Source organism: Saccoglossus kowalevskii, chromosome 10 (genome assembly GCF_978046115.1).
Source record: "Saccoglossus kowalevskii chromosome 10, keSacKowa6.1, whole genome shotgun sequence".
NCBI lineage: Eukaryota > Metazoa > Hemichordata > Enteropneusta > Harrimaniidae > Saccoglossus > Saccoglossus kowalevskii.
In genome coordinates this window covers 23,634,186-23,658,513 of record NC_140650.1, presented here as the reverse complement: position 1 = coordinate 23,658,513, position 24,328 = coordinate 23,634,186, and the positions used below count along the sequence as shown (strand labels likewise).

The 24,328-nt window shown below is 35.4% G+C and overlaps 3 protein-coding genes across 3 annotated transcripts; 2 read left to right on the top strand and 1 right to left on the bottom strand.

Moving 5' to 3' along the window:
• Positions 1 to 1,634: 1,634 nt before the first annotated feature.
• LOC102804002 (uncharacterized) lies at positions 1,635 to 8,937 on the top strand. Its single transcript, XM_006815402.3, has 11 exons — positions 1,635 to 1,785; positions 2,573 to 2,643; positions 3,827 to 3,913; positions 4,702 to 4,791; positions 5,359 to 5,451; positions 6,088 to 6,189; positions 6,444 to 6,542; positions 7,103 to 7,198; positions 7,386 to 7,472; positions 8,025 to 8,135; positions 8,430 to 8,937. The coding sequence occupies exons 2-11, from the start codon at positions 2,580 to 2,582 to the stop codon at positions 8,513 to 8,515; spliced, it is 915 nt and encodes a 304-aa protein (XP_006815465.1). The 5' UTR covers positions 1,635 to 1,785; positions 2,573 to 2,579; the 3' UTR covers positions 8,516 to 8,937.
• A 2,391-nt stretch (positions 8,938 to 11,328) lies between these two features.
• LOC102807101 (uncharacterized) lies at positions 11,329 to 23,494 on the top strand. Its single transcript, XM_085504759.1, has 11 exons — positions 11,329 to 11,474; positions 12,582 to 12,649; positions 14,487 to 14,585; positions 15,101 to 15,190; positions 16,328 to 16,426; positions 17,045 to 17,131; positions 17,326 to 17,418; positions 17,820 to 17,912; positions 21,195 to 21,287; positions 22,445 to 22,555; positions 22,948 to 23,494. Exons 2-11 carry the CDS (start codon positions 12,589 to 12,591, stop codon positions 23,052 to 23,054), a joined length of 933 nt encoding a protein of 310 aa, XP_085360885.1. The 5' UTR covers positions 11,329 to 11,474; positions 12,582 to 12,588; the 3' UTR covers positions 23,055 to 23,494.
• LOC144350267 (histone H1-III-like) lies at positions 18,531 to 19,166 on the bottom strand. The gene has a single exon (XM_078008521.2). The coding sequence runs from the start codon at positions 19,126 to 19,128 to the stop codon at positions 18,589 to 18,591; it is 540 nt and encodes a 179-aa protein (XP_077864647.1). The 5' UTR covers positions 19,129 to 19,166; the 3' UTR covers positions 18,531 to 18,588.
• Positions 23,495 to 24,328: the final 834 nt, after the last annotated feature.

Below are 24,328 nucleotides of genomic sequence, written 5' to 3'. Positions count from 1 at the left end.
TGTTGTTTCTCGTTTTTGTATTATGAATAGCCTACGATAAAACACAGATCACATATTCTACATGTCTACCAATTCTACCAATCTTCCATGCTGTGTTTGAAAATTGAATAAGATGTTATACTTTTCTCAAATATTCCAAAATATTTGTAACAAAGTACATCTGCACAAATCTGGCCACAAAGGAATTACAAGGGTGGCATCATGCGCATTCTCAATCAGTAGGTATGTGCCAAACGAAGAGGACAATAATGGAACCTGGTTTGCCGTGTTATAAACAGTACGTTTTGTTGTAATTGCTTTTTCTACAGGCTTATCTAAATATAGGGTTAAAAGTACAACAGAAGTACTGAAAATTGTTTTTCAGCTATATCCATTGGCTATTGCCGATAATAACATTTCTAGAACGTGACAAGTGTAGAGGTGATGACCATAGCCGTGCATTTAACTAACAAAACCCCACCAAAGTGCACAAAAACAACCTTCCTACTTAGACCTTAACATGCCGCGTGCTTGTTCACCAAAAGTGAACTCTACAGTGCGCCGCTTACGATTAATTGCTTTCAATCAGGGGTGTATTCTGCCCTCGCCCGATAGGACTGAGCACCACAATAAGTTCGATGCTTTCGCTGTATGTAACGTTGAGCAAATGTCACATAAAGTTGTGAAATGAGACTACACAAAAAACAGCCAATTAGTGAATTGAAATATTACCAATTCGTAAATGTAGAAATGGGTAACAAGACAATATCCCAGCACCATCTATTGAACATTTTCACACTTAAAGTTGCAAGTTCATTGTCAAACAATAATTGTCGTTCAATAGTAAGTAATTTGCATACAATGAAATTAAATAATGGGGAAGTACTGGTTTACATATTTACTAACATATATGTATGACATGGTGTAGACCATAAACAATACAGTGTGACCGACAGGGTGGCGTGTTGTCCATTAAAGAGAACCTTGTTGTCTTACGGGTGTTAAATGACTTTCAACGAGTTTCTTTCTTTCTACAATAGAATCTTCACAATGCATTAAGAGGAAAGTATATTCCAATTTACTGCTATACACATCCTAAATTTATATAACTAATGTCAACAAAAATACAGGGACATGCCAGGGAGTGTAAGTAACTTTTTAAGGCTGCCAGGGCCAGGGATGCCAGTGTAATTTATTATAAGTATAAGAGTCAATTATTTATTCTTGTTTTATTACCTGTAAATTTTATTACAGTTTCTTCCAATCTTATAATTTTTTAGTGCACTATGAATAACTTATAGTTAATTAATTTTGTGAATGTTTACTGTGAGTGCTGTTCTCGTGTAAATTTGCGAACCAATGTATTAGAGTTACGTGAAGGTTATTGGATTTTTACAAATGCTAAAAAAAAGTTACATTTAGATATATGAACAAAGGCAAACATTCTCAAGGTTCAATCAAATTAAAATATTGTTGGTGTCTTATTCAGCCCTATCCTCCGTAGCATATTGTTCTTTGGCCTCTTTGTGTACTTTTGTCAACAGCACCCCCAACAACTGCTGGGATTCCATTGAAAAAAGAAACGGGTCTCCTTAACAACAAGAACTGTGTGATCCCGATTCATTCCCGAGGTTCCTACCACCAAACAACAATTTCAATGAATATCGTAATGGTATAGTACTTTTTGTATGCGATATAATAACAGACAAGTCGTATACCGTGGTTTCCAGGTGATATTGCTCCACATTTAGGTTTTCTGCCATTTTGTAGTGCACTAAGTCCTGCGACACGGACGAAAATATTTAGGTAAGTTATTACTCTGACAGTTTGACCACATATTCTAGTAATTTTATTCAATGTCCACTTACATCGTGAAATGTTTTATGCAACGTTGTTTTGTTTTGTTTTCAAATTACCGAACGTTATTATACGGCTGTTCATTATATCGTTCATATAGTTTATAATTGTGGCTCGGTGAATGTCGCTTGGGTAAATTTATTCGATACATTTATTTCTCAATTTTGGTTCTTTGACGAGTATACCACAAATGTGTAAACAGAATTGGGAATTAGAATTTCCCCTCAATTATAATGTGAATTAGTACAATTTATTGCGGAATGTTGGTGCCATGAACTAATCGCTAGATGACAGGCGTGTGTAACTCGGAACAAAAGCCACAACGCACCTGAAGATTCGACGAGGTCAGGTGATCAAAGGTGCTTCGCGATAATCAACAGAAACCTTAATTTATTGACGTGTCATGCTTAACCCTAGCAACTTAAAATATATGATTCTACGCACGTTCTAGTTGTCTCTTTTTACAAACATTTCTTTTGAATCTTGTGAAAAGTTTGAACTACGATATACTGTCATTTTGTTATTCCCATTCCTAGTACGACCCCGACTGTATGTTGCTAAGTACCGAGGATACACGTTCAATTAGTCGGCGATATTAATTAATTTTCGGTTTTGATTACTTGATTACTCTTTAACAATTACTGCCATAAATTTGTTTTGTGCGTGTGTTTCAATCATAAAATCAAGACGATGGACTTACATCGATAATTGTAATGGTGTCGACTTTCCTTTATAGTTTTACGATGAATCTACTTTTGTACATCGTAGTGTGTTCGATATCATTGCCCGTGGCATTGACCGTCATCGGTGAGTGGTATTATTGTGTGTTGCCAGTGTTAGTTTCATAATTCTGCAAATAATGCAGAATTTCCAACAACAATGTTTACTCGAAAATCGAGTAAACATCATTCACAAGAAATAATACATTATTGAGAATATAGGGTACTGCAATTAGAAAATGATTTCTATTGTCGGTGGACGGTCTTCGCTCTAAAATGTGCTTTGTGTGAGGTATTCGCTTTTAACGGGAGTGGGCACCTAATTTATTGTGCCGGATGACCGTGCTTAATTGTGTGTGTAATCTGATCCAATGTGTGGTGCAATATTCGATGACCTGTGATGGACAGACAATACTATTTGTAAAGGAACAGGGTGGAGTATTGACGTTAAATCGTTTTTCATGCCTACAATCAACATTCCCACGTTCGTTTGACGAGATAATAGCCCCCAGTCATATATTCTGTTGATGGTATAGGCTGATGAATAAACCTGATTATGACTTATCATAAACCTAAAAAGTTTTTTTTTTTGCATTTCATAACTAAGTATTTGTTTGATGAAATGTATCTTTCTAATACGCATATACAGAATGTTACGTTCATGTGCCAATACAGTCGCTGCGCGTGCGTAATGGTATATGTCGTTTCCACCAAACAAATACTGTTGTGTGTTGCTGCAAAAAATCAACAATTTTAGATTATGATAAAATCATAATCGTATTGGTCTTCATCAAGCAGTACCAGACAAAAATATTAAATATATATATATACGCATTGCTAAGATAGATCACACCATATCTTACGTGCCGTATCTAACCTAGCTGTGTCACCAGAACTCTTCTTACATCGGTCTTTAGTCTTTGTGATAGCATTTTAGCCATTTTTAGTACATTGGGTATCCTTAAATTTGTTATTTTTAGATATTAGTGTTTTATCGACCTATACGATATATGGTTCCTCCCATAGACGTAACACAAACGGCACAAGAAGAGCTATGGTCCCACATCTATAACTAACATGACCCTGGCGGTTCTCGCCTGTAGAATTGTAGTGCACTCCCCTCGAAACTAAATCCATACACACTTCTAGACCCATATATGCCATGTTCAGGGGACAGTTGTTTTAATCTCACATATGAAAACATCGTGAATTCAAACGTATTCCATGTATTGACACGTTTTTTTTTATTTATTTTTTATTTTCCGGTGCAGTATGTAATAACGACATATGCGTACATGCGACTTCCTGTACTAGTAATCAGTGTGTATGTGAAAATGGATGGTCTGGAACGGAATGCGGTAACTTGGGGTTAACCTTTGGAAATTCTGACGCGATTGATGGGGGGGCTGTACAGACATTATTGAATTAAAGACCTACAGGGAATAAGACAAAACACATATTTACAGCTGAATAGAACACATATATGTAAATCAGCAACATCCTGAAAAATATTAGCAAAGATTTTTTTTTTCACAGTTATTATGACCCCCCCCCCCAGAGTTTCTTATGGTCAAACCCTTATAAATATTATTTGTGGTTTTCAGTGTCAAGTGATATCAAGTTCATTTTCGTTCGTAGCTAAATATCTGTATCTATTATACCCATTATCTCAAATATTGGATTTCTCAGAAAACGAAAAGTACGGAGACCATTGCATTTTCTATTCAGGTCAATATCATTATCATATTGACTCAAATTTGAATTTGGGCATTTTAATTTTAAGCGAAGTGAATGTCTTCACACATGTTGTTGTAATTTAAGTTGTCATCGGTTATCATTCACAGAACTTTATTATGATCTTGTGAATAGTTTGTGAAATATCTGATGCTCTCTGACAATAGCTTCGGCTTCCAATTTGATCGTGTATTCTAATTCAGTTTGCTAACGCTTTGAAGATCTGTTAGTATTCGCCGGAATTCAGTCTTGTTTAGAAACAATTCAGTGCGCTCAAATTTCGACAATAAAATACTTCACATAATAGTCCCAATGCCTTTAATAAATCTCTATGAATGCTCTCAGAGTACAACTTTGACCGTTAACCTTTGATTCATTAGTTGTTTACTAGTAATATTCTTGTTTATTTCAGATGCGTGTGATAGTAACAATGGGTGCGATCACGGTGTGTGTACAGATGGGAGTTGTGACTGTGATCGTGGTTGGTTAGGCGAAAAGTGTGGTGAGTGTCCCGTCTGTAAACTTGTAATATTTAAAAATTGCGACTGTCGGCAAAATTAATTTTAAAGATTTTGGCATGTGAAGTAATATTTGTAATAAATAGACGGATGTTTTGTAGAGTGCATTGTATATGCAATGTATTAGAGGATGAAATCAACTTCATTACATCTTGTAAAGCTTACTCTTCTGAAAGAAAAACTCTATACGATAAATTTACATGAGATGGACAAAACAGAAAAAGACAATCATCAACGTATCAGATAAACATTTACTGAAAACACTAATCCAATACATTGATAATGCAAACTTGAAAAGAAGCATTTAGTAACTTTCTTTGTTTTTGATACTTTTATTATAATTAATATGTGTTCATGTTTATTAATTTAACTTTATTACCCAGAGCCCAAAAAGATTATATGGATTGTATATTGTATAATATCGCTACTATTATGTTCACCCAAAAGCCTCGCATAGGTCGTCGACCCACTGTTGTTGGTATTATATTTTATTATTAGATAATGTAACACACTCCTCGAGAAATAAACATGATAAATTTATATTTCGGCAGAAACATGCGGTTCTGGCACGTGTGTCCATGGAGAATGTGATAGTGGTTACACCCAGTGTGCCTGTAACGATGGATGGGAAGATGTCAACTGTGGTACGTGTAAATTGCACCAATTTAGTTTCAGGGTTTCTTCACATAGACAGGTCAACACACGGAATACTACTGTACAATTTGTCAATGCCAATCTATTTCAGTTTTCAATCACATAATATAACATAATATAATATGAGATTATTACGAGGATACCGAAAAGTATGCATGAAGATAGTACAGCGGCGTACTGTCTGTATTATTATTATTATTATTATTATTATTATTATTATTATTATTATTATTATTATTATTATTATTATTATTATTATTATTATTATTATTATTATTATTATTATTATACATCTTTTCCTCCTAATGATACATACTGTGAATACCGAAATCCAAAATGTTTAGAACAGAATCAGCGAATTTCATTGTGTGGAGACCCCAGGTGGCAGCCCTGTTTTTTATTATTATAGAACGCTTACGCGTCCATATTTGGAATTCGCATTTCCCAATATGGTATGATAAAAATGGCTTTACGGTGGCAGATGTATAATAATGCAGAATGATCATTGAATAATATACTACAGTAGTAATGAACAGAAACATTTGTATGTACCGGTATTATTTTTATGTTGTCAGCTTTTGAAATCACTGTTTGTTAATGATGATTTTTGTTGTTACTTTGCTCAGATATGTGTAAGATAAACGATGACGATGTGTGTCACCATGGAACTTGTAACCATGACACTGGGAAGTGTGACTGTGACGTTGGGTTTAGTGGTTACGATTGCGGTAAGACACGTTCACGTTTCAAATTGTACTTCAAAATTCAAAATTTGATTTCCTAAGCAACCACCAACTTCACGATAGCTTTAACGGGTGCTTGGCGACATTAGACGGCCACAGTTTTTACGGTAAAAATGGACAATGTTTCTGTAAAACTCATGTTCGAAAAATTTACCTAATTGCGACACCACAAATAATCAATTGATGTATAGATAATCTTAACTTTGCCTCTTTAAATGTATTTGGGTGTTATTTTATAGCTACGTGTGGGGATGGTACATGTGTGCATGGGGAGTGTACAGAAGAGAGTGGTTACACTGAGTGTCTATGTGATAGGGGTTGGAATGGAACACTCTGTGGTAGGTACAGTCCGACATCAACTCTTGAATATACTACAGTTTTTCAGCTCATATGTCCATCACCACACACACACACTTCTCTATAAGTGTTGTTCATCATAGACATCCATCCAGTGACAGTCCATGTCACAGTTAGACACAGCATAGTGTAGGGGTATAATTCATCGTAACTTTCTGGGCCGGTAAGCTATTCACAGTTAAACTGTCAAACTATATTAGAAACACCACGAGAAAATGTGAGTTTACAAAATATACAAACCCACGATTTTGGTAAGAGTTGCATGAGTGCACTGTTAGCACTAATAGTTGAGAAAGAACTCTATATCTTTGTCAACTCCAGACGGGGTATCTAAAGTGCAAAGTCTTATCCGAGGTGCAAGGTCTGATTTACAATTATAGCGTTAATTACCATCTCGTTCTGTTTCACAAGGACATACCACTGAAAACAAAATCACATACACATCTTATAATCAATCAGCAAATATTATTGCGTATTTCGAATACTGTCTAGAATGATTAAATAAAGAATCCTCATATTCATTTTCCTCTTGGTTTTTAAGATGCCTGTTTGTCTGATGATGCATGTATCCATGGTAACTGTGACACAGACACTGGTACATGTGAGTGTGATGCAGGGTGGAGTGGGTATAATTGTGGTAAGTCAAAAGTAAATTCAAAAGTGTGCTTTGACACTTTTTAAAAAAGCACATTCGACTAAATTAACCCTGAATTTTAAATTATATGTTATGTTTTTACCATGCATAGTAATTATCATTACGTCACTGCACATTACCGTAGCATGATTAATTATTTATGAAGTTGTTTGTTGTTTTCTCATTTTAGGGACATGTGGTCCTGGTACATGCATACATGGTATATGTTCTGGTTCTTCTTGCATATGTTCTGGGCCATGGACAGGATTACGATGTGGTATAAAAACAACCTTTGCTTTTCTCTTAGTGTGTACCATAAATATCTACATGTGCTGTCATTTGTTATTTAAAATGACTCCGTGATATTATTTTTATGTGAATTTATATGTTATCTTGTTCGATAAAATGTATTTAGCTAATTCATTACTGATTCATCGGTTCTTACTTCATATGTAAAACATCTTTGTTGGCCATGTAGTATTGCCATGGCTGCTGGACCCGCTCAAAGTACACCATTTACGCATATGTGTAGTTGCAGTATCTACGGTGACTTGACAATGCGTTTTTTTTTTTCAAAACAAAAACACACCTTTGGGCATTTCAGGGGATTGTTTTGTTATGTAGGAATAGCCTTACCTGTCCAGATTGTTTAGTGTTTCATCGAATGAATACTGATATATTTGCTGGCAAAACAAAGGCTTTGTTTTACGATAAAATACCCTACATTTTTCATCAAGATGCAATAAAAACATTTTTTAAACATGTACATTTCCTTTTTCTGTGAATTTACAAATCAGTCATAATTGCTTTATTAATTATTATTGTGTAGATACATGTGGCAGTACCCTGTGTTATATCGGAGAATGTTATACCAACGACTATGGATCTGATATGACTTGTGTATGCTATAATGGCTGGACCGGTGGACACTGTGATCAGGGTAGGTGTTGAAACGCTCAATAGTTATTACTGTTCAACATACCTTATTGTATGTTTATATTGATGTTAAATAATTTATATTGGTTAACATACCCTATGGTATTTTTCATATTTGTGCCGAATAATTGTAATTGTCGAACAACTTTTTGTATCAGCGCTGTCCATTTTAGACTAATGAATGAAGGGTATTTATGAATATGCATTGAGAGCACGGTGATTGTTTTCTAAATACTTATCATGATTAACATACAACTATTTTTAACAGCTAAATATTTTTATTTTTGTACTGTTTCAGATGCTGGTAGAGCTGGACTAGTCGAAACAAGCATTTTGTTGCTAGTTGTAACTGGTTTGGTCTGGATGATATTGAGACATATTTGACAATTTGTGGGGTTCTGGTGCACGTTATATCGTGTCCGATTAGTTAGTTCATGGCGCAAACGCTCACCGTTTCGTGAATAAAAATAAATGAGACAATTTAATGCAGCTTTTTTTTTAAAAAAATCAGTGTATCAAATCAAATATTTGCCTAACATGCAATGGTGTTATCGATGGGTCGATCCATGTTAGATAGATATTTGGTGAACGATTTTCGTAATCATTGCACGATCGGCTGCGAACGAGGATGCAGATTGAACTACTCGGACAAGAATATTACGTGATACTGAAACGCGAATCAGCAGTGTGGATGAGCATTTAAAGTATCTTTTACTTCTTATACATTTGCTTTCTTATATTGATATCACCTATTTGTAAATATACATTCAGTATTAAACTTTGCTATCATAATGAATATGATAAAATCACGTTCTCCGTGTGACTGGTGTAAGTGTAAATATGTTGTATCACTGTGCAAGCAGGCACATATTGGGTATTTTATATATTTCATCGATTCGTTAATTTGCTGATGGGACCGGGTGATTCAGCGGGCAGATGTTGTTGACAGATACCGCATACACAGTTCGCTTTGTGTAACATACCATCAATTGCGGTTTCCGTAACTCGACAGTGCAATTCATTGCTAGCCATATCCATACAATAGTTTCCATTCACATACAGAGAATTTATATGACATTCTGTGTCGAGTACCTTAGCTATAAGCAGCTGCAACTCTGAGTATGTCGCATGTGATTGGTTGTAACTGTGTTATTTTTGATAAATCGCGTGTTCTGTCAATTTTAATTCGAAAAGAAAGTATGTATATATTTGTAATCGTAATTGTTATTGAAGAAAATTAAAGTACAGTACAAGAAAACAAACACGGTGTTATTTAAGTCAAAGTTTCAGCCATTTGAAATCATAAGGGGTGAAGCTGTGTATTTCTTCGCAGTGTCTAATCTGTACATTTTTCTTGAATGAGCCATGATTATTTTGTTTCTGTAACACGCATTATTTTCTTAGTGTCTATGTTTTTTTTATAAGTCTTCCTGCCATCCCGTGATTTCGAGTGGCCGACCCCTAAGTCGGTTTTGCATTATGCAACAAATTATTTGCTTGAGCGAAGAAATATACCCAGAGAGGTTCCGTTGTTTGTTTTCTTAAACGTATACTGTAATCTTATCAAGATATTGGTTATTATTATAATACATGTTGCTACTGTATTATAATATAGTATGAGTTTTATTGATCAGAGAATACACCATTATATTTGAGAACTCCTCAAATACGCGAAGTAAATTATTGTGTAGCTGGAACTGACCCGGCCAGTCGGGAAACAAAGTAGGGAAGCAAGCCGTTCTCAGGGTAGCGTAAAAACCCGAGGCAACCGAAAGGAATGATGGGTTCCTATCGTTACTTGTAGGCATAAAGGAGTATGTTTGTACCTAGACTTGAGATACTGTTAGAAACTAAATTAGGGGCCAGTCACAATAGAAATCAATTCATACCAGATCATAATCAAAAGTACAAGTTCAAATTAAAGAGACACATGATATTTACAACCATTGGATAGTTTCTTTGTTATGTGGTGAACTGGAATTGTTGTGTCACTTTATCAGACCCTTCCTGTCACGGACGCTAACCTGGGTTAGTGTTTTACGCCTACATATACAGTTCATTTAATTATTCCTGTCACATATATTGTTGATTACCTACTACGGAGGCAAACTGAAGGGCCAATCATTTTGGAGGTTAGATAACTTACAAACCATCATTGCGATCGGGCGAAATAAGGGGCACTGCAGGAACATTGCCACACATCATTGTGGACCGCCTTCCTTTCGTTATAACTGCATATTAGCTGGGAATAACTCGCACTGCGTGAATTAAGGGCGTTCACCTTCTGTCATCGGTCCGAGAGGGAGCATAAGTTTCTTTTTTTAAGGTACTAGTACCTCTATTACAAACAAATTTCGTTGCTTATTAACTAATAACAATAGCTGGTTCTTATGTTAATTAATGAGCGATTAAAAGTTTGTCAATGTAACAATACAGCAGCTGATCTTTCCTATGCGGACAAACATTTCTAACACGAACTAATAAACTTCTTGATTATCGTGTACAGCGAAAAAATCATTTTGAATTATATTCAACATGTATACGACCAAATAATCGCTGAACTGGGTTATGACATTCAACGAATCCCTTGAAATGAATGAGAATCATACAAAATCAATACTGTAACATATAAATTATGAAAGGGCAATTTTCAACTACAAATGGAAAGTTAATTCACATAAATTTGAATATTCAGAATTACAACTTATGGACATGGTAATAAACATAGAAAAAATACTGGTGTTGTAAGAGTTTGACATTGGGCATGATAAACGTATCAAAAATTAAACCCAGCAGGACAACTTCTTGCTGCTGTTTAGGTAATACTGCGAGTACACTATTGAAATTTGACAAACAGTGACATAGATTGGAGTAAGATATTATTTGAAATTTAACTAATAGTGTCACATACAATAGGCTAAATTAGATCTTTTGTGAACGGAAGCCATTCACAGGGATCAAGCGAGTATAATTGTTGGTGTTTTATTCAGGCCCATCCTCTGTAGTAATGCGCAAGCCTTTATTATATTCGTCTATTCTTCCCATCATCGAATACTGGGATTCTGTTGATAATGAATCAGGTCTTTGTAACAACAACAGTACGGTACGGATTATTAGCTTTTTAAAGCACTGACCGCCGCATATTTTATTTTAAAAAAATAGGCGTGTAGTGCCTGCGTGAGACAATAGGAGAAATCACAGTACTATGGTAGTTTTCTCTCCAAATATCATCGTTGAACAGCAAACTTATTGAAAACCAAAGTTAAGACAGACTACTAAGGAATATTGCCGTGTCAACAATTGTATTTTGTAATACGCTGAACACTACGACGCAAGCAAACAGGTGAGTAACTATCTAAACATTTCGACAATGGTTATAATCCAGGGCTACGGTGTTTTTTCTTCGCGAATAAAGTGCTCACTTTTTTACGCGATTCTTTAGTTTTTACGGTGATGTATTGGTTTGATAATTTATTTATCTTTGAGATGTTGTCAAATTTGCTAACAGGTAAAAACTGCCTAGTATCTCTTGTTATACATGTATCAGACAAATTTTGAAAAAAATATAAATTTTGAAAACACTTACTGTTTAATACTTGAGAGCGAAGGTGAACAACTATGATATCCTGTAAGTAGGAAATTTGAGTTTATTGTGAAATCATACAACTCCAATATACTAAGTATTGTAAATCATAGACGAATACCAGTAAAGTTATCGACTGTTGGGTTCCGTCACAGTGACCACAGGGGCAACTAATTTATTGCTTTTTGTATGTGTAACCGAGGCAACTAGCTTGGAATATGTGACTCCACTCTTTGTTACTGGTCTGTAACTAGTTGCATGCATTCAGTACATTTCAAAATACGAAAAAAACTGTATTTTTTTAGACCTATCACCGTATCACGGTGACACGTCAACAGACTGCCGAATGTTAATTATTCAATTATTTTATGATATTTTGGCTTTAGTATTATATTATAACTATGTATACGTTGCGGTGTAATTATTATTATTGAAATTATTATCAATGTATCACGTGTTTACTATTCCTATTTTATGTTCCCAATTGCCGTTGGTACGAAGCGTTGCTACGTGTTTTCGTTGATATCAGTAGTTTATTTAATTATCCATATATGTAATTAAATCATTTACTAGTATTTCTCGACAATTGACATACACTCCTGTCTCGAATACCTTCAGTGTGTATCACGTGTCGCATACATTTAACTTTAATCACTGTTTTTTCAATTATTAGTTTAATTGCACATTTCAATCACGTACTGAAGTTGTTAAGTTTTACACTAATACTACTGACTGCTTCTATGCCAACGACTACATGGTACACTACACCAAAGGTAACCACGCACGCATTCCAATACACAAACGATGGAATCAAGATCACGAACTTCCATAAATAAGTGTTTATGTATTATTTTTTTCTTTTCACAGCTATAAGATGCGGTTACTGGTGTACATTTCACTGTGTGTGCTGTCATTGTCTCTGGTACAGGCACTCAGTAAGTAATACGGTTCACTGTCAAAAATCAACGTCAGCTTTCAGAATTTCAATAAAAGAACCAGTTAAACATTCTTCCGATTCTTCATCGTGTAATAGCATAGTGTTGTTCCACTAGATAATACAATCTATACATTTAGCCCGAGAACGTTCTTTTCCGAAAGCCGTCGTTCCATGTAAGACTATTTACGTATTCGATGACAGATTATAGGTTAATGGCGCGTGCTTTCAACGCGTCCTTTGAGTGTGAATAGAGACGCTGACCCGTGCTAAACAATGCTATTATATTCTTAACGGTTTATTCCGCTAGCAGGATGCTAGATTTAAATTCACAGTCAGGAATTTGAAGGGCAATAGCATAATGCCATAAGGCGAAATACTAAGATGAAAAGTCCTACGAATGCGTTGTCCTGAACCTGAAAGTATTATTATATACATCCCAACACACGCTCATTTATTACCGCGCCATCTTGCGACGAAGCGCTTTCGTGATGTCAAAATGGCGTAAATGGTTGAAAGCAAGTAGTTCACAACGATGGCTGTGTTTGTCATTTAGAATAGTGTAAATTTAAAAAAAGCAAGATTTATTTATTTTTCGGACCACCAATATTGACGCTATCCTGGGGGCGGAGTACGTCATAAGACGTTCCACGTTGCTAAGACGCGCACAACTGTGTACCACGTATTTCTCGAACTCCGCACAGTTCGATACGCGTCACTTATCATCACTGCACAAAGCAGCTTTGCATAGAACTCATTTGCATATTCGAATATGTTCGAACTGCAAGACCCTGTGGGTTAACAAAGTTATGCGTAAGTCACTCGGTTACTTTAATCGCTTTCATAGGACGTTTCATGCCATGGCTCCGAATAAATGTCCCGTTAATTAGATTAAAATATACATGAATTGCGTTAGAAAAGTGCAATTCTTTCCCAGATGAGAAAGCATTAGATTGTACAATAAATGACTAACTTTATAAATTTACAAAAACCTTTGTGTTCTATGGCAGTTAGACGCGGAAAATCGAACCCGTTCAAGCCAGAAATAGTATTGAAATATTCACCAGAATACAAGATGAACGGAAATGTTAGGAAACCCCTTTCAGTGAAATTAGTATTTAATGTTTCTTTCCCAACTATATTCGTTAACAGAACGTTTTTTTCCCTCCAAGTTTTGGTGTATCACGCGCGCCATTTCACTACTATAACATTACCTTGCAAAATATAGTCCGCGATAAAATGGTTCGTATTTACGTTTTTACTGAAGTCTGACATTAATAAATAGTTCGGATGTCACATACGTTTTTTCCCACTTTTTGTAGTTCGGTTTCAAATGAAACAACCGTGCCGTGCGTGGCCGTGCGTAGTGAGGTGATAGACCACAAAATTGAAGGCTGCAAAGGGAAGGAGATTGCGTATTTCTATGGGCTCTGCGCGCGCTGTATTCGAGAAAAACAACAGGAACTCAACTTTGAAGTAATCCTGAACAATCAAATTTATATATAGTATGCGTTTCACACGCAGGGGTAATCTTGTTACACTGTTCAGGGGAGTCTCAACAACCATCCCAAAGTACCGTTTTCTGAGAGTTTTCGGCCTTTGTTTTCACCGTGATGGTTGCCATGCGGTGAAAATGCCCGGATGTCGGCCCCGAGGATAACGCAGACGAACTACACACGATTGCGTCACATTAGCACGTTGTCACTAGAGGGCGGGAGTGTGTAATGCAGTATCAATAATAAACCATCTTATGAGGTGTGTCCGAGTTGTACAAGTTCAAACATATAAATTAATTGAATATTTGAATGTTAAACTATTTTGCAATCTTTCTATTACAGAATGTGGTAGCCATCCCTGCGTGAACGCAGATGTATGTGTTGGTGGGAGTGGTGGTACTGCTTGTCAGTGCAACGCCGGGTGGATTGGAAATTCTTGTGGTAACTACTGTAGTGTTACAGTATTTGTAATCAACTGAAACATTTATATTTACATCCAACTCCGGTGTAAATATGTTGCAAAGTCAGATATTTCGTTTCATGAATATTATATAAATATTGATTTTACGTATATAGCTTTTATAGATTGGACCATTTTAAAACAAAAAATATTGTCAATGTTAAGTTTTAGAAAAAAATACTAAGCCTAAAGTCAGGCCAGTGGTTTTCACCGAGGAATGCCGACACAATGAAGGTCACAAAGAATATTTTAAATTATGGAACAATTATAACGATAAAAATGGACATTCACCAAGGTATAATTTCCTATATTTAAGGATTTATTTTCTTCCTCGGGCATGTGGATATGAATGATACAAATTAATGTTCATGAATTGGCTAAACGATTAATTGTAAATACACAAAGTCGCTATGATTCCTACATCGAACGGGGCGCGTCGCGACGACTGCGTTAATGTAACAACTTGAAGTTGTTTTCACGTTATGGTCTATTTCAGATACCTGTGATAGCAGTGATGGGTGCGTACATGGCACATGTGATGAGGGGGAGTGCGTATGTGATATAGGATGGTTTGGGATATTATGCGGTTAGTATGTATGTGTATCACCAAGAGCTTTACTTTAAAGTGACAAGTCTACAAGAGTTTCGTATACTAGAGATGTGATTTATTCACGCAACAGTGCAGGTCTGCTTAACACTATACAGCGAACGATCCGTAGTGTAAAACCAAACACATTCATGAACATCGTATTCACAATCTTAAGCTCCGTAAAAACTGAAAAATACAGATAAATACAAATAACAATAACGTAGCAACACAATTAAATTTATAGCAACGATATGCTAGGTATGTCGAATAATAGTAACAAATGATCGTTTTTCCGATCTACTCAAAACATCTAAAATACTTGATAACAAGATAAATCTTGAACAAAAAAAAAGGCAAAAATAGTGTAAATGCAACGGATACATTATGGGCACATATTTACCTCATTGGCGACCTGTAAAGCCTTGGGATAATCAAAAGTATCCGAAATTCACAGTGACATAACAAAAAACAGCTTTCATGTCTAGTATGTATCAACAAACGGCAAAAAGGCGAATGGATACAATAGGGCAAGTCACTTAGAAAGATCAAATAAGTAATGAGTAAAAGTATTCAAAATACAACACAAAATAATTATTACTATCAATAAAAGACCCCAAACACAACAAGGAGTCTACAAATGCATAAAATTCATGAAACAAAAAGGAACTATTTTCTATGCGTAATGGCACACCACCGCGAAGGTGAAGCTATTCGATCTGTTTGTTTCGCGAGGCTCTTCCAACATTCTAAGAAAGAACATTTCAAATCTGCCAATAGAGGGCGGCAGCCACAGTATGTGTACACATTGTTTTGAACGTGGCCATGATTACGCCTCAGAGCTCAAGTCTGTTCATACATTCGAATGACACGTGTCTTCATACTTGTGTTAGTGTAAAATTAGGGATCAACCATTCGAACTCATGGGGTGGAAGAGTGTGACCTGTGTATCTTTTTATTCGTGGTGTCTTATCTGCATATTTTGATTTGTCTTCATTTTTTCAACAAATCTTCCAGTCACTTCCTTAAATCATGATTTCAAATGGTATGTGGTGTTTTATATGCATTTTTGATTTGAATCTCCATGGAAAAAAACAATTTGACACACACACACATTGAAACGCTTTATTTCCATAGATACTTGTGCAAAAGGCTCATGTGTTAACGGATGGTGTAATTCTAAAAGTAACTACACCGAATGTCGCTGTGCACGGGGATGGTACGGAACTATCTGCGGTAAGGAATAATTAGCGCCCTCTGCTGATGAGACGCTTTGGTGATGGAAAATTGATGGAAAAAGGGCCGTTCACATCGAAGATGATGCTTAGGAAATCAAGTTACTGGGAAATTTACAACTAATATACTCGAAATGACGAACGACTTTACAGCCAAACAAATTTATCTATTAGATTTACTTGCCTTTATCCACATTATACTTTGATATATATATATATATATATATATATATATATATATATATATATATATATATATATATATATATATATATATATATATATATATATATATATATATATATATATATATATATATATATACATATATATATATATATACATATATATACTGACGTCACAGAAGTGTTTGGTCGCCAGAGGGCGGACTTATTGAAAACATGTTTTATAATGCAATATTTTTTCATGCTGAAAATATAATGAATAATTCAAAGAATATTATTTTTATCGGTAGTGCCGTTTTTACTTAGAATCCATGAGTTATATACTTTTGAGAAGGTAGTTAGTGAGAATAAAATCAGTATTCATTCCCACGTCAAAAAAATAGTGATTTGCCATACTGACTAATTTGTTCTTCTTTTTTCTTCTTGTTGTTTAGAATATTGTTACTCCCGGGGGTGTATCTATGGCTCTTGCAATTCGACATCATGTAATTGTGATGCAGGGTGGAGTGGCTATAACTGCGGTAAGTTACAAGCAAAATTTGTGTTTTTAATCTGGCAATTTTGACCATTTATTTTTCGGTCGTCAATTTCAAAATTATGTCTTAAGATGATAAGTAGTCAAAAAAATACAGAACTTCTATGACGTTATGGTTACCATTCTTGTGTTCAAACACGATGACAATAGTTGGCTAATGACATAATTATGTTTCCATAGGTACGTGTGGATCTGGCACTTGTGTACATGGAGTATGCTCCGATGATAAAAATGAGTGCATTTGTGAGAATGGCTGGGAAGGAAATAACTGCCGTAGGTATAATTCATCATAAGGTCTAAAAAAATATGGTTGGTCAGCGGCCGAACTGTTTTTCTTTATTATTTTGCTACTGCACAGCGCCCTCTGTTGACGAATTGATTAAACTTGTGGAAAACCCGACGAATTCACTTGTTCAATCATAGACCGTATACTACCGGTAGTAGTAAACTGTACTGTATGTGGTTCAAAATATCTTAGCCTAGATATGAACATCAGTCATTCCAACGTCTCGATTCGTTACGAAGAATTCACGCTAAATTCGGAGGGTACATTTTGTATGATTTTAATTTGAGTACGTACGAGAGTGAGTTGGTAAAATTATTGAAATGTAGTCAGTTATAAGCCAAAAGAATGTTTCATGCTCAGAATTCTATCGTTTTTTTTTTCTTCTAAGAATCTTGTTCAGAATCCGCTTGTATCCACGGTACCTGTGACGAAGAAACCAAGAAATGTGACTGTCGAGATGGGTGGAGTGGTTATAATTGCGGTAAGCTAACGTGAGATTCCAAACGTAACAAAGCCCTAAAAATGTGTTTTAGGGTTTGTTTTTCGACCAGTCAAATAAGTACTAGTATATTGCACTAAGCGTATTTTGTTGAGTAGAGTTGAGAGTGAATTTACGTGAATATACTTACATTACCATGTGATAACATAAGCTATGACGTGCGAAAATTCTAATTCTCATAGTAAAAAAAAGGTGGGTTTGTTGTCCAAACAATAGGTGCAAAAGTGGGGGAAACATTGCCGAGTCACAGGCAATCGATTTGTATGTTAGTGCATTGACCAAAATCACTGCGGTCGGCACATGGTACCGATCGACCAATGACAACGCGGAGTTTCAATAATTTGCATAAACTAGCACACTACATTGCCCGGGTCTCTGAACGGAGAGCTAGCACACGTTGACATTGTTTCAACCCAAGCCGATTACGAGCTACCATTTATACTAAGTACAGCAGTAACACATCTCGTTCCAATCACAGACGTGACGGTTACGACCATACATGACAACATAAATAGTTTCAAACCGACAATTATAGCGATCCAACACTCATCCCATTCATACACTATCAGAAGTATTACGGCATTCTCTTTTTGGAGGATGCGTTGGCCCTGAAAAGGGCCGTTTGGTTTGGTTTGTTTGCTAGCAAGCCATTGTTCGCTCACTTCTTTTTGGGAGCAGCTTTCTTTGCTGGTTTCTTTGCCTTTTTCGCAGGAGTTTTCTTGGCGGGCTTCTTTGCTGCCTTTAGTTTCTTTGCTGGTGTCTTCTTTGCTTTCTTTGGGGACTTAGCCTTTGGTTTCTTCGCCTTTGGCTTCTTCGCTGCTGCCTTTGGTTTCTTGGCTTTTGGTTTCTTTGCCTTGGGTTTCTTTGGTGTCTTTGGCTTCTTTGCTTTCTTCTCAGCCTTAACTTTAGCGTTCAACTTGAAGCTGCCAGACGCACCAGTACCCTTCGTTTGCACGAATTTTCCATCGGCAACACCAGACTTCAGAGCACGACGAATAAATGGGGTGATCTTGTCAAGGTCGACTTTGTAGTTAGAACCGACGTATTTCTTGATGGCGTGAAGAGAAGACCCTTGGCGTTCTTTCAAGTTGGTGATAGCAGCAACAACCATATCGATGGTTTTAGGATGGGTAGCTGGTGCCTTTGGCTTCTTTGGCTTGGTAGCCTTCTTCTGTGGAGCGGGTGCTGCGTCAGACATCGTGGTAGCTTAGTTGTTCACTGTACAGGGTCAGGAAATAATCTGAATTTCCCGCTTAATGACCGACCTTTATCCTCGGTTGGCGAACGTCGGAGAAGGCATAGTTCATTCATCGCTTCAACAACATGGCGCGAGTCCATTCTGTTCCTTAGTTTGTGTTTCAGGGTGAAATTAAAACAGCTCACTTGCTCTAATACGAGTTGGCGAAAGCCCGAAATTGCGATATTAGACTTCAACAGACTTTGAACTTGTGATTAAACTCATTAACTATGTTAGTCGTACTTATAACATGAGAGAAATCGATTGTCAAAGTTTGGGGTACACAAAAAAATCGACGTTAAACTTGTTTGTCAGATAGATTTTCTGTGAAGACAACACTTACAGAAGTAAAAAAATATCACAAGTTACATTTCAGAATGTTTATTAACTGAAATTAAATGCTTTACCCTGTGTTAATAACAATTTAGGTTAATTATTGCAGTTTTAAAAACAGGTTGCAAACACACTGTGGGCCATTTCCTGCACGGCCAAGGAGGGCGTCTTCGGGCGTGGAACTCAGGAATCGAACTCTTATCTATCATTTCTAACAATTTGTGTGGATTTTGAAACAAAATCTCAATGAGTGAATATTGTCATTATTAATAATTGTTTTTGTTATATTCATAAAGTTGATAAAACATATCAATAAATTCACTGTGCCAATTTTCCGAAGGCCACTGTTTCGGACACAGGCCCGTTGCTCTCAGAAGCGCCGAATACGCGAAATTATTGACAGTGATTTAACTGAATTGGAAACGTAATAACATAAACAAATTTAAGAAACTTTATCGAAATAACTATTTATGACATTTACCGCTGCTGTTTTGAAATGATCGCCTTCACTAGCCAGAGATACAGAATATTTGGTCGGTCGTTCGTTCATAATTTGATTTTAAATCGAACAAAATTTGTTTCATTTACTAGCAATATGAAAATGAATAACTTGATATATAGCTGACATTTACATTGTTTTTAGCGACTTGTATCAAAATCTGAAAAAAATAGTGAACGGTAACGATGTTTTTATTCCGAGTTCAGTTGCCAACACCATCTCTAGGAGTTCAGTATTCAGGCAAAGCTTGGTACACATGTGCTAGACTATATGTACCATAATATAATGTTATCGTTGACGGTTGCTTCTTTGATTGTAATTCTCATTACTAATATAATGTTCTTTCTGTAATTCGACGACAACCATCGCCTGTTGACTCCATTCTTACTACGTTCTTATTATCTCAAGAAGAGCACAGGGGCTCGTTACTATGCGAACCCAAATAACGAGCACGTAGTGCGATTTGAGCCTGCATATAAGTAAAGAATATGTATGAAAGCACATGCAATGTGTAATTTTACTATTTGTAAATATGTCATAGTTATCAGTTTTCAGTTTATTTTTATGTTATATTTTGTATCTTTTTTCTCGTTCCATGCTTCGGTTATGTTCTTTGTTCCACAAATCTACGTACTTTATAACTTTTATAATATTGATTGGAATATACCAATCCATTAGTTGTTGTCTAACAATACACGTACCACACGAGGGGTACACCGGCCCAGAGATTCTTGCCCTCAAATTAGATTATGATTTGTCTTCTTCTTGTTGCATATAACAAAATCTTCGTTTGATAAACCATAAAATTATCTAGTAGGCATACGCTCTTACAGTCACTGTAACGTCAATAAATGCCAACCGTATTAAACTAACTTACCAATTTGGGTTTTATTTATTCTTATTTTTATTTGAAATAAAAGTGTGTTTTTTTCATTATTTATTTTCATATATATATATACAAACAAATCCCGCGGCGATCATAGTTTGTGGCAATAGTTACAATAATTACAAATAAAACATAATAAATTTGGGTATAAATAAAATAAAATATATATAATTTTAAAAAATACATAAAGTGCAACATCACATGTTTTAATCAGATTGAATAAATTCACGAATGATATATAATGATGATAAATAAAAAAAAAGTATATATGTGACTTACAGGGTTCAGATTGTTGTGTTCTCATTTCAGGGACGTGTGGATATGGCACGTGTAAGCACGGGGAGTGCTCTCTGACTGGGTCGTATTGTCGATGTTATGGACCATGGTCAGGTGAACGCTGTGGTAAATATCCAACTCTTTGTTTTTCTAGAAATATGTATGCAAATTATACACATATGTATATATATGTCCATATTTGGTAATCTCTTCGAACCGACTCACTTGGACATAGCGAGTGATGTTTTGTACACTGAAACGAACGTTGGACACGGTCTAGGGTTTATTCAAGTTTTCGAAGTTTTTGTTTTGCTGTCTGTGTTTGATACTCATGTCTTCGCTATCGCTTATTTCCCCATGATGCAGCACGCGGAACAGAGTTCCAAATCCACGTGTTTTTATGCCAGATAATGAGAAGTGTGGCGACGAAACCAGTAAAATGGGACATTTTAAAATCACTGTAAATTCCTAATATTTTACTGAGTGAAATATTCCATCAAATGAATGTCAAAAATCAAATATAGTCCACGGTAACCCAAACTTGTTTCTATGGAAACAGCCATGTTGCAATTACCCTATTTTAGAGTCATTTGTGTTTTTATTATAAATTGTTTATTTATTCAAGAGATGGCTACAGATTTCCCCTCGCAAATATAAAAAAAAAATATATAAAAATACAATGTGTACATAACAAAAACTACAAAATATGAAATAAATACAATACGATACAATAATCTTAATAAAGTGTCTTCGCGTTTACAGTGAACTACTAACAATTTCTACATTATTGGAGTTGTGATTGTTGCTTGAATAGGCACCGAGTGTGTATGATAGCGAGATACTTTATGAACATTTTGGAAATGATGTAAGAATCATAAAAACTGTGCGCGACTTAGAGTAACGATATAAACTATTCTTCATTGCCTCCTAAGATGGTTGATAATTAAATAAAAACGAAATTGGGTACCTTATTTTTTTATTTTTTTATTTCTTCGTTATCTAAAACATCCAATCACATCGGTTAGCAATCTGATTAAAATAATTATTTTTTTTTAATTATTTTTTGACGTTATAATTATTTTGCTGCAAGAATTAAAATAAATAATAATTATAGTAATTATAGTAATTATATAAAAAAAATAAGCCTACCAGGATCTTATTTTAATCAGATTAATCGGTTAGCAACTTGAAATTGAAAGTTTCAGGAAATTTAACATGATATATAAAGTCACCTTATTCTAGTTTTATTGTCTTCTAATACTGAATTTATTTTTATCTTCTAGACGTGTGTGGCATTAGTGCATGCATTAATGGAGATTGTGACTTCGGTGACTATGGGTCTGGTATAATTTGTACTTGCCATAATGGTTGGACTGGTCAAAACTGTGATGTTGGTAAGAATAATTTCCAGCGTCATTTCATGTTGCGCCCTCTATCGACGAAGAGCATCTGTAAAAAAGTCAATTGACGATTCTGCTTTGATCTTTGATGCCTCACACCATTCTCGCCGCCAGAGTTTATTTTCGCTTCGAGACTCAACGAAATAGGCTTGCCGTAAAAGAGACCGTGGCGTACGACGATGCCTCACACATGATATACGTTAATTTGCGTCTGCGAAACAATAATTTATACGAACTTTTGCGACCGTAAAATCAACGATATTTTAAACAATATATTCAAATTGCTTGAAAGTAGAGAAGTGTAATGTAATTCATACCTATCTTTAAAAACATGCTGTTCTACCAACCCTAAAACCCAATAATTTATTTTTGCTCACCTTTTTCAGTGGCTGTTGGAGCAGAGAATATCGAACTGGGCCAATCAAGCACTGAGCTCCGTGAATCTAGTATGTGTATGCTCATTCTAACCGTATCGCTCATACTTGCTGGATGACATCATCACATTTTGCTGGGTGACGTCATCTTATTTGCTGCATGACATCAACACACATTCTGGATGACGTGCAAACCAATTCATCAATGGGCAGCAAGAAAACAATAGTAGATTTCCATCTATGAATCAATATATAATCTATTTCTGATATATAACGACTTGTAGCGAGAACGAAGACGAAATTTTTGTTATTATTTATTGTGATAATTATAGAAATGTGAAACACTACTGATCATTGGTCCTTTCAGTTACAGTGGCACGGATCTATGACCAATTTTGTCCAAAATTACGAGTAGGCTGCTACCTTAAGTCAGCTATTACCAAATGAAAACAATTACAGAAACATAACTTACATATTACAACATGATTTACAGTATTTTATCATTTATTATAATAAAATAATTTTAAATGTATGTAATAAAGATTATGTTTTTATTTGCTGTTTGGTATTATCAGTAATTCACTCTCTTCATGATATCGACTTTCAGATAAAGCCACCGTGACTAAACAACGTCAATATTTAGGTTGATTTGTTAGTATCATTTTCGCCGGCCAAGGTTTAAGTTTGTTCACTCCGATTATCTCCAAACAAGTGGCCGGCCATGGATAGTCGGCTTTTAGGCATCAATTTGAAATAAATCCTAAACAAGCTGTTTTAAATGTGGATATGTGCATTTTTATGTGATTTGTTTGTAGTGTGTTTTTTCCATAAAATAATAAGTCCTCGATTTTGGCGACAAACATAAAAACGTGTATATATTTAAGGTTGTTCGCTACCATAAAATAAACATTCTCAGAAATCCTCGAAATCCAGGAAGAAGGTTGCCGAACTAAGTTTTCCACAAAACGACCTCGAAAATTTGTCAAAAATGCGTGTTTTGAGTTTACAATTGGTCCTATGGCAGAAACTTTCCATCATATCCCAACATTTTCTTCGGTGACTTATGCTAACAAACATGATATGTAGTATAAAGAGGGTTACATATGGCTGTACAAGATATCCATGGAATAATGTGTTTCCATGGATTCCTGTGGAAAATATTCCAACATGGCCGTTTTGGGATTATTTTGCATGTTTTCTTATCTCTGAGTGTTCACAGTAACGAAGATAGATACGAGTTATGTAGTGATTTTAAAAATGTTGGTAATTTTGGTCAAAATGTGCTGTTTTGATTATTATTGCATTTTCTGCTGGTGAAGTGAAATATTCATGGTCATAATAATTCCAAGTTGCTAAAAAACACTGTTATTCTCTTTGTCCTTAAAAACTATAA